We start from the raw sequence: 15,116 nt of genomic DNA, 5'->3' as shown, positions 1-15,116 counted from the left end.
TGCAACGGTGCTTAGTGCGATACTTGCTGTTCAACGATCAGAATGTAGGAGTAGCGGACCACTACAGTAGATTGCTATCCGTTCTTGTTGTCGTGAACGACATGGCAATAGCTACGTATAATTGATCCTGTTGGAGTTTTGCCAAGTTTTCGTTCGGACTAGACTTTGCCTGATATAAGCTGGTGACGTCACCACACCTGCCGTTTACGTCCTCCAGTAGCAATAGGTAATAACTACTGAGTGTCTCATTGAAGTTCGACGGCGGTGGGGAGGGGATAAATTGAATGTTGGTGAGCTGCAAACGGTTTTTTGGGTTCCCATATGGAGGACCCTGGGACACGGTGATGAACACTTACGCGTATGCGGTGCGTTGCGTATGGTTTTGGTTGTGTTGTAGGGTTGTAGGTGCGGTCTGGTTTTGGGTTGTTGCGTGGTCGTGTTTGTGGTTCTGAGAGGAGGTTGATGATGGTATTGATTTTGTTATTGCATAAAGATGTAGACGTACTGACAAATAATATGATGATCCCGATAAGGCGATACTCTCCCTTCCTGATTGTCGTAATGTGGACAGTTAGGATACCTGTAGTATCTATAAATCTGTGAAAAGTATCTGTCTAGAAGGTGAAGTGATTTGATGAGTAGATGTGTAATCGATTTCGCGCTCATAGCTTCAATAATCATTGGTATCGTTTCCATGCAAATATGTCATAAGAATACGTACCAAGCGCTATGATAGAACAGTTTATTTGGTACCAGTTTTGTGATGTAATAAAATTGCTTCTTCGGTTTTTGTTACATTTGATTATGTACGTACAGACGTGACTTGCGACATTTTATGATCTTTTCATTTTATCAGATTCCATACATATTGTCCGTTGGACTTAATTTTATTTAACTGCCGATAGATGTGACTTTCGATGTCCTATAGGTCTTTGTTCCTTACGCTTGTAGGAGTATATGCGTGGCTCACTCGATGATATATATTGCTGGTAACATGAGTTAAGGACTGATGTTCTGAGATTATCCCACTGACTCATCGAAACGTGATCACTATCCATTATCTATTATCTTTATTTATTTTTCTTTTTTCTTAAAATAACGGTTTCACGTCAAAATGAAGACGAAGCATGAAGTTGGTCAGATAATGAGGGCAACTGGGGTAACAGAGGATAGTTATTTTGCTAGTTATGAGTCGAAATGGGTATCTGGAGTTTATCTTTCAGTTGTCTTTTTGTACTTCACACTGTTTGTTATTTAGGGGACTTGATTCTGTGCATTCCATTTGGATTACTCTGTTGGAAATCAGAGGGTGCTTACGGTGTATTCTTTGTTGTCTGCAAATACACTTTCTTGAGTAGTTGTGCCTGGATCTATCATTTTTTATCGGTTGATCTTGCGTTCCTCAAGTTCTCTCTTTTTTATTTTAATTGCATTTTTCTAGTTCACAGCTCTGAATGTTGTTGTTTTTCCCATCTGTTGAAGATATGTTCATTGCGAATCTCCATTGCTTGCGACCGAAGAGACAGGCAGTGATTGTACTTTCTATGGCACCATATAGTGTGTGAAGTCTGTTACATAGGCGCGTCGACCGACTTGAGGGCGGTGATTCTTAGGATTTCTTTTTCTGTCTGTTCGACATTAGGATTTTGAGTTTTCAAATTGGATTGAGGTTTCTTTTTTTTTCTCTCTGGCCTTGTATAATATAGAGGGTTGATTAAATGTATGTCCATGAAGACAATGAGCTTTAAGACTAGTTTGAGATTTCTTCATTTGCTTTGATCTGATGCTTAATATAATTGCATGTGACTTTTGGCTGTAGACACCTAGTGATATGTTGTTGATGTCTACAACGTGGTTTTTTTTTTGCAGTGCTTTTGCGTTTATTGCGTTTTTCGAATGTTTTTTTTTCCACAGTTGCAGCCCATTTTGTTTGAAAATGTCAAACTTTTCAGGGTATTTTCTAGATAGTCCGTAACGACTAAGCTTTCGTAAATTTTGATTTATATAAGGCTTCTTTCTTTATCTAAATTCCTTATCCTGTATTCAAGTTTTGGTAATTGGATAACTTCTGTAAACAGGTCAGTTATTTTCAGCTAATATCTATACTTTTTTTCATTTGATTCAAAGTTGTTTGAATTTGCTTGTCCAGGAAACCTGTCTTGTTGGTTATTATTGACTCTAACAGAGCCAATTGACTATATATGGCAATAAAGGAGTGATATTCTTTTTGTGAAAAAGTAAATGGTTTTGAAAAGGTAATATGGCGAATTTACGTTATCTTTATAGAATCTTATGGATACTCAGGATAGCCATCAGGAAGAACAAACTCAGAATTCAGAAACTGTTAATGGTGGTACTGTTAGCGAAGGAGGTTTGAAAGATCTGGGCAAAGGCAACGAAGACAAGTATGTACTTGTTGCGTTTCCCTTCATTTTTTCTACTGATAAATGCAAGATTGTGGTAGGGAAACATCTTTGTTGATTTGTCGCTTATAGGAAAATATTCGTTGGTGGAATAGCCTACGATGTTACAAATGAAGACTTATCGCAATATTTCTCGCAGTATGGTGAAGTAGCACAGGCTCAGGTGAAGTATGATCGGAATACGGGTCGTTCTCGCGGCTTTGCATTTGTAGAATTCACAACCGGTGAGGCGTGTAGAGCTGCACTCAACGCAAGAGAACAATCGCTCAAGGGGAAAACCGTTGAAGTTAAGCCAGCAAAATCAAGAGAGAATAAGAAAGTGTTTGTTGGTGGTTTGCCTGCTGACCATCCAGGTTTATATATATCATCAAATATTTCATCAAGAATAATTTCGTTTGTGGTTTTCTGACACAGTTATACTGCTGATTTCCAAATTTGTAAGCGGACTGCTTCATATTGCTTTATTTCGTCCCCGTATACTGTGTTTGGTAGGTAATGGAATTTTATGGAGCATTGGATTTTCAAATCTCAATCTGGATCATTCACTTCGTCACATCAGTGAGTGGAATGAAGCGCATGTATCAAGCGGGGGTGATGTGAACCTCCCATGTTATAATTGGCATTTGTTACAGAAGAAGAACTACGTGCCCACTTCGAACAATATGGAAAAGTAGAAGATATTGAATGGCCTTTCGATAAGCAAACAAAAGCTCGAAGAAATTTCGCATTTATTGTGTTTGAAGAAGAGGAAGCAGCTGAGCGAGCGTCGGCTACACCAAAGCAAATGTTTGGGTCACGCGAGGTTACTTAATATTATATGTGTAATGTTTTGTATTGTTCCTACTATTTATTTTTGTCCGCTTCACCAATTTATAAGTTTTTGCGCAAGTGCTCTTATATTCATTTGCAGTGCGACGTCAAAAAGGCCGTTCCTCAAGGCAAACGTTTCCCGGGTGGTCGAGGTGGCGCGGCAATGCGGGCTGGATATGGAGCTGGTCGGGCGGGTGTCATGAATGGTTGGTTTGGACAAGCTGGATGGGGTCAGATGGGAGCGTTCGGTGCATATGGCGGAGGTACTGGAACTGCTGGTGGCTGGGGTGACTGGTATGGTAATGCTGCTGCTGCTGGATATTACCAACAGGGACAGGCCGGTGGCTACTATGGTAGAGTTATATTTTCATTTTAATTCGGGTGGAGCAACATGAAACGTTGTATTAAAATTTTTATTTTCATCCATATTTCCTTTCTGATTTTCCTTCTCTTGTGATTTTGGAAAAACTTGGTAACGTGCTACACAATCAGTATAATTTTTAATTATCTTAGCCTGCAATGATTTTAGGCGCTGGCGGTTATGATGCTTATTCCCAAGGAATGACCCAGCGTGGAGCAAGTCAGCAGCGCTATCCACAGCAACAACAATACTGAGTATTCCACTAAAGCGGCGAGAGTTTTGTATTTTCGTAATGGTCTTCTTTCTTTTTGTCGATTTCCCAAATTCATATCTTTGATCTATCGTTGATAAAGAAATTCTGTAACTTGGACATTGAGCACTAATCAACAGTTCTTCGCATTATAAAAGTTAACTATCTCTAAAATATCCCTCATAACGGTACCATCTTTCATTGGTTTTTTAAGAAATTGGAAGAAATGTATATCACAGAATTATTAGTTTTTGCTTCAGTAAGCTAATTTGTGGTTGTAGCAGTTGTAATGCTCTCACTATATGCTAGTTTTTTAATTTTTTAATGTTGCTATCATCCTGGAGTATGGTTTTGAGTACGATATGTCGCATAATGCTTCACCTTGAATTTGTGGCATATTCATTCATTCATGAATCTATAGCATTTTTGAAATCGAATTTGTCGAATTTTCCCACAATAATTCAGTCAGTCTGTCTCAAATATTCTGTTTTTCTGCAATTTTCAGAATAACAAACGTACCAGTAATTTTATCGTTTCATCAAACCAATTTTGTTTGACGTTGTGGGTCTTCCATATATTTGCATTCATACACATTACATTGAAACGATGATCTCAGCCATTTCACCAGTAGGTGTTATGAACTTTTTTTTTTCGAGTATACGTTCAGAATCCTGTTGTGTAGTCTTGGCTGAGTTCATATTTGTTTGTATGCTTCATTTTGTAAGCGTTCTTAAAGTGGTTGGTGTTGACCCACATATTGAAGTCGTTTAACCTTTTGAAATCAGTAAACCCCTATTCCTTAAGACGGTGGTTTTCCTTTTCCTTTTTAATAAGCATTTAGCTATGCCTTAATATAGGATTTAAAAAGGTATGGTGTCCATTTCCTATTACAAAAATTTAAGGTCTATTTGGTGGTTTATAGTATTCCTTCTGCACTAGCTAGATGTTAGAACAGAAAGTAAATGATGCAGTCTGTTTGAGTTTGTTTCAAAAAGCTTCAAGTCTCTCATATTACCTCTGAAATTCTTCTTAACACTGCTAAGCATTAATGTACGACTGATTTATACGTTGTACTAAGCTGTACTGTATCGTTATGAATTTCTGCGTCTTATCTCTTAGAAATTTGAGTCGTTCTACGCTATGATTAAATGCATACCCAGCCAACGATGCCTTCAACAATTCGCAACATCTCTATTTATCAATCAGTTTATTTTTTTGAGCAGTTAGCTGGTCTCTTAACATTTCGGTTTCGTCCTTTTATATACCTTATGGAATATTTATTCCGTAAAAAAATAAGGTATATGCTCTCTTTTTTTTCAGTTTACCTTTCGTTTTATATTTTATCCGACCAAATTTTGCAATTTAGTTGCTTTGTATTTTTTTTGAACTTGTTTTACCTCCTTTTTTTTTTGGAATGACATAAATGTGAAAACTATGAGAAAGGTATTGCCCCACTGTCGAAAGTTAGATTTCAAAAATAGTGAAATTTTAAATTCCCAAATTTAAGGACCGCCATTTAGTTTGGTAATATATGAGACCAGTAGCCGCAAGAAATCGCTAACCATGCCTTTGTGGTGCATAATTTCCATTTCTGCATTGCTGCAGGTATTTCCCTTCTCTTTCCTTTACCTCCTCTCTCTCCGTCTGTCATTTCTTATTCCATCTTTTTTTCTTTCTTCTTTACTATGAAACAGAACTGTTGGTGTATTCGGTTTAGTTTTGTATCCCCGAGAAAAATGGACCGTTCCAATTCCTATGAAACACTTGATTTAATTAAAACTCATCCAGCTTTTCCTTCCATTAATACTACAGTTTATTAATGGACTGAATGTGTATGAGTTTTAAATTTGAGAATGGCTTGAAGGCCGGTGCGCAGTTTCTCTCTTGTTCACATACTCAAGGTGCTTGATGCTTTTTGTTTTGCTTTGAGCGTTCTTGCAGCTCCATGGTTTAATATGCGGTGTTTTTTCTTTCTGATAAGAAAGACTGGGATTTCGATAGAGATAGTAGAAATGTCTCATAATTTCAATTAGAGTGTCGTATCAGTATACTGAATTGATTTACGCATCAGGTCCTTGTTTCATTGTTTTATTTTTTAACTCAGATCCAGAGATTTGTTAACAAAAAAACAACAATACCTTGATTTCCTATTATGATGTGAAACATCTTGATTACGCCTTATTTTCTTCTGTTTTATTACTACTCCTTGCCGCTTTTAGTACTTCTCTCTCAACCTTTCCCTTTTTGGAATTCAAACCAATAACTTTTCTGGCTATCTTCCCCTTGCTCTCTTCTCAGTTGCATCATCGTTCTCCCCATACGTGATGTTTTCTTTCCCTTCTTACTCCCCGTGTTGTTTAATTTTCAATATTGCTTTTTTTTTTGTCATTGTTTCGTAAGTTTTGTTCCATTTTATCCGAAGCAGAATTGTACGTCTTCAACCATGTTCTAACATGCCCCGAGGTGTGGCATGCACTTGTGTATGTGTGTGCATCTCAATGGTGTGTATGTGTCAGGTGTGTGTGTGTGTATGTATATGTATGTGTATGTATGTGTGCATGTGTGTGTGTGTGTGTGTGCATGTGTGTATGTGTGTGTTTGTACTTGTGTGTGTATGTGTGTGTTTGTACTTGTGTGGGTTGTTGAGGCGTAAACATTCGTTTGAGTAGTTTTTTTCAATGTGGCAATTGTATTGTATCAGGATTTACTTCCACTTATCTCCGTAAATTCATTTTGGTCGCTTGTGCTAACGCGTTAATTTGAAACATTTTCATTGTTTCTAAAGTTGATAGTGTGACACATGATTGCCAATGTTGTCAGTTATGAAGCAAATTGATGTTGGATAAATTGGAAGTTGTGGAATTGTGCATTTGATCTTTTTATGTTTGCCTTGGAGAAGGTTATTGTCCCTACAAAAATGTTTCCAAGTTGTCAGGAGATGTACTGATTCTTGAGTTCGACTGTGGCGGATCAGGTGGATTATTCAGCAATGTTCTGTAAAGATTACCACAAAGTACTGTAGTCAGGACTTGAAAAGGAAGTGAAGTGATTCTTTTTCGGTAGGATTGCAGGTATTTGCGGTCGCTTTTTTTATCGTAGTGATAATGGTTATTTAAAATAACTTGCGGGACGGAAAGTTAAACTGTTCGATAACATGGAGTGGAATGCACTGAAGGCATCAAAATTTGGCTTAATGTTTTGGAAAAGTTGCAGTCTTTCATCTCGATATGGGGTTGTCGTTTTCAATGCCTGTTCTTAAATTTGCATCTAGGGGTATTTTATGATAAAGGCATGCTTATTACTGGTGTTTGATTGGAAGTTATATACGTACAATCTAAAAGGTTTTGAAAATTTGCAATAAAATTCCGGTTTGTGGGGCTTTTGTCATAATGATTAGGATGCAACTCATCGCTTCCTTGTGCGTTATGTCATTTCATGGTTCATTTGATTCCGCTTATTCGATCAAATTTTAGTATGACACAGACATTGGAATCGTTTATCAACAAAGTGATTTCGGTGATTACTGGTGATGGGCGAAATATAGTCGGCTTAATGAAAGGTTTCGATCAAACGATCAACCTGGTGCTAGAAGATTCCCATGAGCGCGTTTTTAGTGAAGATGCGGGTGTTGAACAAATTCCACTCGGTTTATATATTGTCAGGGGCGACAATGTGTTAGTTTTAACTACTTGTGAAAAAAAGAAAAACCTATGTAGGTGGCAATATCCATATTTCCATATCATCGTAACAATAATGGTTATAAAGGATGGCGATGCATGTTGCGATCCCTGGGAAAGCTTTATTTGGGTTTTTGTCGCTTATCTAATATCCCTCGACTAGGTTACCAGCAACCGCTTTTGATTTTTGGCACTATAAGAACCGAAGTTTTGCATCTTTTTTTTACAAAAGATGGAGTAAAGAGCCGTGTTCGATCAACTTACCGGATGTGTCAGTTAGTCCTACTAATTATGTACTAATTGAGACCATACATCATGATTCATTGAAACCTAGCAAAAAAATGGCAGTAATTTTATACGATTAGAAAAATAGTGTTTGCGTGGGAAGTGGGAAAGCAGTGTCGATTGGTAAATGTAGTTATTCCGGAAATGATGGAGGAACTGGGTCAACGTTCTTAGAATTTCCTGCTGTGCGAAGCACTCGATTCCAGAACTGGATTGTACTGACATAATTCTCGTTCCTTACCATTTATCATTTTTTTTTTTCAGAGCAGTAATCGGCGAACTGGATGAAGATCTCGATAAGCGTCTAGATTTCAGCAAGATGAAAGCACCACCACTGGGTCCGGTGTGGGTGCATATGTAGGACGAAGCTGAGTAATCCGGTTTGAATTTATGATCTCGATAGTTCTTTATTGGATGATTCTCTTTCTTTGCTTTTCACTGTATAGAGCAAAGCTACTGATTGAAATTTCTTAATGTTTTGCTATTATTACACATATTGTGTGATCACGTTTATAATTATGCAAACCTGTACTATTTCTTTTCAAATCGACAATTTGTCTCTTGACAACATCTTCTGACGTTCTTTGCTCATTTGTTGAGATTCACTGATTACTGTTTCGATTGCAATGAAATGTTTCGACATTTTTTTAAGTCTTTCACAAAAAAAAAGTGCCAGGTATTCTTTCAAGTTCTCAGACTATTCCTGTTGTTTTTATAGTAATTTATTTTGCTTCTGTTTGCAAATGATTTTGTGGCAAATACGTTTTTTTCGGTATGAACCGTTCGGTTTTAAATCGGGAATATTACCTCTTGTGGTAAAAATCCAATGTTTTATTTTGTTTTAACCGTAGCAGAGGTTGTCACAAAGTGGAAATCTCCATGAAATGTTACCTTGGCTTTGCTATTTCTTGTTCGCACACCTCACGATACCTGCTTCCGATCTTAGAAGTTTGTGGGGCTTGTTTGAAAACAAAAAGAAGCCTAATTAAATGAACTTTCAAAGTTAGCAATTCGAAAGCAAGTGTTACCGTTCTTCCTTACATTGCAAAAAATCTCCGATTCATGAATCACTGTGGGCTGCGCATTCCAATAGCTACTTTTTGAATTTTCTTTATTAGGGTAAGTCAGGAAACGTTCTGTGTCAAATGTATGAATTGTCGGTTTGTATAAATCGCATGTGTGGTACTTGAAGCTTGGTCGATTTAAGCAGGAGCAGTTCCTCATTTAATTGTTATTGGTGTTTGTCCGCAGATCTTCATCAGCTCATGTCTGTGTTCGGTCATTTCCAGTATAGTTTCTGCGTATCCGCTCGTGGGTCAGATTTCTAATGGATTGGTTGCAGGAAGATAGGCAGACAATTTTTGTTTCATTTTTTGCAAGCAAATTATAGGGATTTGCCAGGTAGAGAAACAAGAGCGAGACTTTCACACCTTCTTATAGTCATTCTAAGCTTCGTACTTTGAGCTTTGCTATATCTAGATAAATTATCGTGAACCTCTGGCAGGAAGATTTGAGGTCGTGTTTTACTGAAATTTCATATTCAGTGGTTGTTTTGTTGTTTCAAAAGCAAAAAAGCTAGTTAAGAAGATGAAGCTTATCCAGGCAAAACTTTGATTAATGGACTTTCCTAAGCTCTACAACTGTATTGCCCTTTAATTAATGCTTGTTTAGTTAATGTTTCTTCCACTTGTTACTTATTTATACAAAAACTTCTACGATCTCGGACCATTCTGTGGAACTACTGGACGTCACTTTGGGACCATACACCTATAGCATTTTGAAAGCTTCATCATTTCGCAAAACGTTGCTTTGTTCACATCTTTCCTTTCCTTAGTTTGTGGCAGGGATAATTTGCGGTACGGACTTCTGCACTAAATATATGATACTATTTCCGTAGCATGCGTGCACATGTAGTCTTACAGTTACCCAAGTGGTAATAGGTGAAGGACTCGTCAGTTCCTTCAGGCAGCATTTGGACGGAAATATTGTCTAATTTTTTCTTGTGTTTCGTGAGAATTTGATGTTCGAATTAATTAAAGTTATTTTTACTTGCATTCTCAATTATTTTGTTGCAGTGGTACAGTATTGTGGACTGTGTTAGAAGTTTATCTAAGAACTGCAACGAAATTGCATCAGCGTTAGGATGGTACTTTTTACTTGTTTTTTGAATTAATGCTTTATGAGGGGACAGTGCAACTTTGTAATCTTTCTACTCGTTATCTATCCCTTTTGGATTATGTTTGTTATCTGTGCTAGTACAATATTTACAGGAAGAGATTTTCGATGATTTAATTTGTCTGGATGAAGAAGGAGAATCGGTGGAAGCTGACGTGGTATGGTTCTTCCTTTTTATTCGAATCATAATATGCTAGCTTCAAATCTTTAGTTATATTGTACGTTTGGTATTATATCTGAGACTTCCATTAGTAGCTTTACTTTATCTATTTTTTACTGAATTGTGGAGAATCTGAACTGTTCTGATTACGTATCAATCAAACGGTTATTGTATTTTTAGAGCGAAAATTTGTTAGAGATCAAGCAAAGAACTCGATGTCCTAGAATGCCAGAACTATGTGTAAACCGCCACAGGAAGCATGATAATATTGCGCGACGTCGTTTTCCAAATGGCAAACAAATATCATCTAGATACTATTGTTGTGAAAAAACGTCTGATTTGACACGGGGCGATTTTCATGGAGGTGCAAGATGTAGTAGAGTGGAAAGAATAGAGAATATGGATGAGCTTACTGTCGACACAAATCTTTTAGAAGTTGATAGCTGTAAGAATATTGAAAGTATCTACTTATATTTCTTATGTTACTACTTTTACCGACTTTTGCTTATTTGTCTGGTCTTTTCAGGATACCACGAAAATGGATTTTAATTTTCAGGCGAAGGAGATGATAATGATTGCTCGGAATCAAAAAAAAGTTCAACCGTACACCAGTTGCCAGGAAAGGGAGAGAATAGGTAACGAAAGTCGAATTGATTGGGCTTAAACTGCTGCAAGACATAAAGACAGACGAGTGGTTTTCGTTGCGCCGTTCGCTTTTTTTTTGTCTGAAATTTCCTTAAATTAATTAATCTTCGGTGCTACATGCTAATGTTTACTATGTTCATCCAATTGATTATGGGAAGGGAAATAAGAGGTTAATTTATAGGGTCAGTGTCAACCATGCGAGCCTAACGTCATCAGTGGGTTTACAAATATATGGTGATGACGAAGATTGGCCTTATCTTTCCGGCGATGTCGATGAGGAAGCTGTACGATTGGCAGCAAGCCTGGACCCAAGCGCAACTGAAGAAGCAAAAGATGGTTCACAGCAGGATCCACGGGATGCGAGTGAAAAGATGACCGACAAATGGAATTCACAACAGTACTGTAACAGCAATGAGTCATCTTGCCACAGCAAGGCTCCAGATAAGCTTGATGGTATATGGTCGCTGCATCTTTGGAAATCCATGTATTCCACAAGTATTCGTCAGCTATGTTGTTTCCGCCATCATATTGGGAAAATATTGCGGGATTATATGTGCTCCTTAGATTATTTCAGCGACACGACTCTACTTACTTTTTCTTCAGTTATTTTGAAAGTGCGAAAAATGCTACTCTAGTTATTGTGTACAGCCGTTCCCCAAGTAAGGCCAAACGATAATGTTATGGGACTGTTTTTAAAAGCTCCAGAAGACGGAGATGAAATTGAGGAAAAATTGATTCGTGAAGACTGAAGAAAAATAAGATTGAAGAATAGATTATCAGCTCAGGAAAATAGAGGTTTCTGTCCTTAAAAGAACATCGGCTTGTAAAAGGAGGGGACGGTTTATAAGCTCTGAAAGAAGAATATGAAGAATGCAAAGAACAAAGGGTGAACTTCTTAATGGCTCAAAGAAATATTTTCATGGTGAATGAGAAATCGGTTGTTGTCGTTATGCAGAAGATGCGTTATTAATGCTAAGAATTGATGAAAAAGGAATGACGTTAACGGAAAGTTAGTGTTTATCGAGAAATAGACTGGTCTATAATATTTGAGTCTATCGAAAGGTAACGGTGAATTCAAATGATGACTTTCCAAAAAGAGAAAAGAATTAGTGATTGATTGTCGCGATTTGCCTCGATTTTTTCTATGGGATGAGTTGAAGAAAGAATGTGGAAGTAGTGAATGAAGAATGTACGAAATAGGAAGATTGGAAATTGCAATGTTTTTGGTCCTTTCGGAAAAGTTTAGTTATCGGATGGATGCAGTTATTGTCTTTCAATCTTAGCGAGGAAAAAATGCCATGCATACTACGAAGTAGATGAGATTTCATTTTCACCCTGTGTTATATATGGATGACGAAATGTTCCAAGTTGCCCCAATTTTCTATCTGAAACTGGAACTTTCTTGTTAAATCCCAAAAAGAAGATGAGGGAAAACTGATGATTTCGAAGTGTGGAGAATGAGGATAATGTAAGTTTACCAGTCTACCACGAAAATACTGGAAGCCAACCGGAAATGGCATTATCGAGACGCCAACAAATTTTTGTCACCCAATATACTGTCATCGGGTTTCGACCGATGGTTTGTTCGTTTATGGAGAGCAGGAAAAAGTGTGAAAAGCGGCAAGAATTCTTTTTCTTAGAGGAAAGAAGGATGTTGTGCGATTCTGAAATTTAAGTCGTCCTTTGTTCTGGCAGCATTTATGAGGCTAGGTAATATATCCCTGAGATGAGTAAGTGTCGCATAAGCCGGTGTATTGTCTCACAATAAAAAATATGCAGTAAATGTATCTGTTCGTACGAAACTCATTCGATTATTGTGTAATTGAATGTTCTCTTCACTGTCGTAATAGGTTTGTTTTCTTGTGATGCGCTAATTCTTTAATTCAAGAAGTGTTGTTTTTTGAAAGTTGTAAGTTATTTTATTGCAAATCTCATAAAGTCAGAATCTTTTTTTCTTACTTATACGACCTCCATAGAGTAAAAGTTTCAATATGACTCAAATTTCAGGTTCGAAACGGCCACGACCGCTTAGGAAAATTCCTCCGTTCACTTCATCAGGTAGAGAACGTCGATCAATGGTGCATGCGCATCATGAAGCGAGTCATCATGTGGTGAATAGTGAATATCCGCGATATCGACGTCAAGAGCAGATGAAATATCATGAATTGTCGGGTCGACATGGTCGCTTGGAGCGTATTTCACTTTTTATGTCTTCAGAGAATCGTCGAAGTTCGATGCAGACCAGGGCTAGACCATCTTTACTTTACTCGAAGAAGACATATGTGCCGTATCCTAGTCCTTGTGGAGGAGATGAAACCGCAACAAATTTATTGCAAAGGTCTAGTGGAATCAATGGTGTTGTTATTAAACGGTCATATCAAATCAAGATGCAGTCAATGGACAACAGTGCAGAAAAAATCAGGAAAGTGAATTCCGAGAATTCGGTTCATAGAACAGGGTATAACAAAGCCAACTCAGATGCTGTTCGAAAAAAGCGTGCCGTGCTTCCGCCTACGAATAGTGCTGCACTGCTAAAGGCTGATGAAGAGAAGGTTCTTACTGCAGAGAAGTACGCTAAGGTGGAAGTCCTGAATGGAAGTGGTCAGTATTCGAAGGGAAAAACTGAACATGAAGAAATTCCGAAGAAAAAGTTACGATGGATTTTAACTACTGAGCAATTCCAATCCGGTGGAATGAAAACGACAAATTCTGTGGAACATAAGGATTGCGGTGATCTAGAGGCAGTTCCGGGTAATTGACCTTGTTCTGAAGTTTTGCAGGGAAGGGGTAGAACACTTTGACGACTCTAAAGCTATGTTAAAATCATGTCAAGTGAATTTTACGGTAGTGCAACTACGGAATAATATGCTGCGCTCTTGTACTGAAAGTTTGCAATAATAGTATATAATTGAAATGAAAAATTAGTGGAGAGAGGGCGACTGAAATTAAGGGAACTTGATATAGTGATTTTCAGGACGTCGAGTTACCGCTATGGCAAAGCGTCGTCAGGATACTCCAAAAGGAAATCCGATCAAATTGCGTCTCCCTGATCTTTCCATTGCATGATCTGTAAGTCTGAGAAAAAAACGTTCTCAAGATGATTGTGGGGTTGTTGTCTGTATTACTTTTACATCGTTTCTTTTTTTTTTTTATTATATTTGTTTTGTTATTTGTTCTTTTTATATGTCGAATTGATGCATAAAACTTAGTTGTTCCTTATTTTTATTTTTTTCAGAAAGTTTGATTAGCGTTGTTTGTTTTTTGGAGATCTGTAAAGATGATGCTTAGTTCTACGGGTAACATCCAAAAGTACGGGATATAATGGGAAGTACCTGGTAAAAACAGTGATTTCTTTATTTTCTCCATCTGTTTAAAAGCGTATAATTCTTGTTATTTCCAGCGTTACATTCTTTGTTTTGAAATTAAAGTTGTTATGCGATACGATTAATTTAAATTACTGTAACATATGGTCCATATTTCGCCATATATCCTTGATCTGTGATGCGTAATTTATTTCTGTTATGTTTCAGTGCATACTTTCTTTTTCCATTTGTTCTGTACATTGCACGCAAAAGCCGGATGGTAATGCAGTATCACTTTGTTCACTTAAGTGAATGGCTACTTTTCAGTTTTCAGCGCATTATCTTTGCATTTCCTGTGTTTAGTTTGATTTATATTATAAGTAACCGAATAGCCAATATTGCTGATCGTGAATGCATTATATTAGCCACTATTCAGATAGCAGATTTGTTTCCATTGTGAAGTTGTTATGCCTACGCTCCTTTGCTTCTTTAAATGGTCATTTTATTATTATGTTTGATGATGGTAATAATCGCATAAAACTGAAGGGATTTAAATTAATACTGTCTTGTGGTTGAATAGTTTTCCCTGCATTCATAATTCTTTTCATTTTCTTTTAAGATGAATACAATTATGTGTGTGAGTTTGCGATGCTAAAACGAGGAAGCTTAGCTTTTATTTCATGTTTTCGGAATCTTTATTTATTGGGTACAATTCTTGTTGCACAAAACAAAATGAGCTGGGAAATTGGTCAGTGTTATTTTAACAGCAGGCTGGAAAAGCTTTTTTCAACGTGATTTCGTTTCTAGCCGTTGAGATTGGTTCTTGAGATAGCATCTGTTTTGATTGTGGTACGGGTTATCATGGATTCCTTCCCAATGTTGGCCATATTACTCGTTGGATGAATTTGAATAGGGACATGAAGCTTTGGACAGCTGAATTGTAGGAAGTATGGCAAAAATGATTAATGAACGGGCTTCAACCAGTGCAGATGTTCCACCAACTCCTGAATCGACTACGGTAGCGACAC

General features: G+C 37.3%; 5 protein-coding genes across 5 annotated transcripts; 4 read left to right on the top strand and 1 right to left on the bottom strand.

The window, feature by feature from the left end:
• Positions 1 to 61: 61 nt before the first annotated feature.
• Positions 62 to 1,058, bottom strand: LOAG_00764 (hypothetical protein; the record flags this gene model as incomplete). The annotated part of the gene is made up of 3 exons (XM_003136304.1): positions 62 to 295; positions 357 to 589; positions 944 to 1,058. The coding sequence occupies 3 exons, from the start codon at positions 1,056 to 1,058 to the stop codon at positions 62 to 64; spliced, it is 582 nt and encodes a 193-aa protein (XP_003136352.1).
• Positions 1,059 to 1,946: 888 nt separating this feature from the next.
• On the top strand, positions 1,947 to 5,797 carry LOAG_00763 (RNA recognition domain-containing protein containing protein). The gene is made up of 6 exons (XM_020445545.1): positions 1,947 to 2,078; positions 2,287 to 2,405; positions 2,496 to 2,776; positions 3,056 to 3,225; positions 3,334 to 3,586; positions 3,763 to 5,797. The coding sequence occupies exons 2-6, from the start codon at positions 2,293 to 2,295 to the stop codon at positions 3,846 to 3,848; spliced, it is 903 nt and encodes a 300-aa protein (XP_020304006.1). The 5' UTR covers positions 1,947 to 2,078; positions 2,287 to 2,292; the 3' UTR covers positions 3,849 to 5,797.
• Positions 5,798 to 7,307: 1,510 nt separating this feature from the next.
• LOAG_00762 (U6 snRNA-associated Sm-like protein LSm8) lies at positions 7,308 to 8,500 on the top strand. The gene is made up of 2 exons (XM_003136302.2): positions 7,308 to 7,518; positions 8,071 to 8,500. Exons 1-2 carry the CDS (start codon positions 7,319 to 7,321, stop codon positions 8,165 to 8,167), a joined length of 297 nt encoding a protein of 98 aa, XP_003136350.1. The 5' UTR covers positions 7,308 to 7,318; the 3' UTR covers positions 8,168 to 8,500.
• Positions 8,501 to 9,949: 1,449 nt separating this feature from the next.
• Positions 9,950 to 11,535, top strand: LOAG_00761 (hypothetical protein; the record flags this gene model as incomplete). Its single annotated transcript, XM_020445544.1, has 6 exons — positions 9,950 to 9,952; positions 10,077 to 10,139; positions 10,322 to 10,586; positions 10,698 to 10,776; positions 10,968 to 11,239; positions 11,435 to 11,535. 6 exons carry the CDS (start codon positions 9,950 to 9,952, stop codon positions 11,533 to 11,535), a joined length of 783 nt encoding a protein of 260 aa, XP_020304005.1.
• Positions 11,536 to 12,777: 1,242 nt separating this feature from the next.
• Positions 12,778 to 13,852, top strand: LOAG_00760 (hypothetical protein; the record flags this gene model as incomplete). Its single annotated transcript, XM_003136300.2, has 2 exons — positions 12,778 to 13,537; positions 13,761 to 13,852. 2 exons carry the CDS (start codon positions 12,778 to 12,780, stop codon positions 13,850 to 13,852), a joined length of 852 nt encoding a protein of 283 aa, XP_003136348.2.
• Positions 13,853 to 15,116: the final 1,264 nt, after the last annotated feature.

The sequence above is a fragment of the Loa loa genome (assembly GCF_000183805.2).
Source record: "Loa loa unplaced genomic scaffold supercont3.44, whole genome shotgun sequence".
Taxonomy (NCBI): Eukaryota; Metazoa; Nematoda; class Chromadorea; order Rhabditida; family Onchocercidae; genus Loa; species Loa loa.
The sequence above is the reverse complement of the archived record's forward strand: the minus strand, read 5'-3'. Positions and strand labels throughout refer to the sequence as shown.

Coding starts and splice junctions, on each gene's coding strand:
- LOAG_00762 (XM_003136302.2), top strand. CDS start 7,319: ATGACACAGACATTGGAATCGTTTATCAACAAAGTGATTTCGGTGATT. Junction 7,519..8,070: donor ATTGTCAGGGGCGACAATGT/GTTAGTTTTAAC, acceptor TTTTTTTTTCAG/AGCAGTAATCGGCGAACTGG.
- LOAG_00763 (XM_020445545.1), top strand. CDS start 2,293: ATGGATACTCAGGATAGCCATCAGGAAGAACAAACTCAGAATTCAGAA. Junction 2,406..2,495: donor GGCAAAGGCAACGAAGACAA/GTATGTACTTGT, acceptor TGTCGCTTATAG/GAAAATATTCGTTGGTGGAA. Junction 3,226..3,333: donor AAATGTTTGGGTCACGCGAG/GTTACTTAATAT, acceptor ATTCATTTGCAG/TGCGACGTCAAAAAGGCCGT.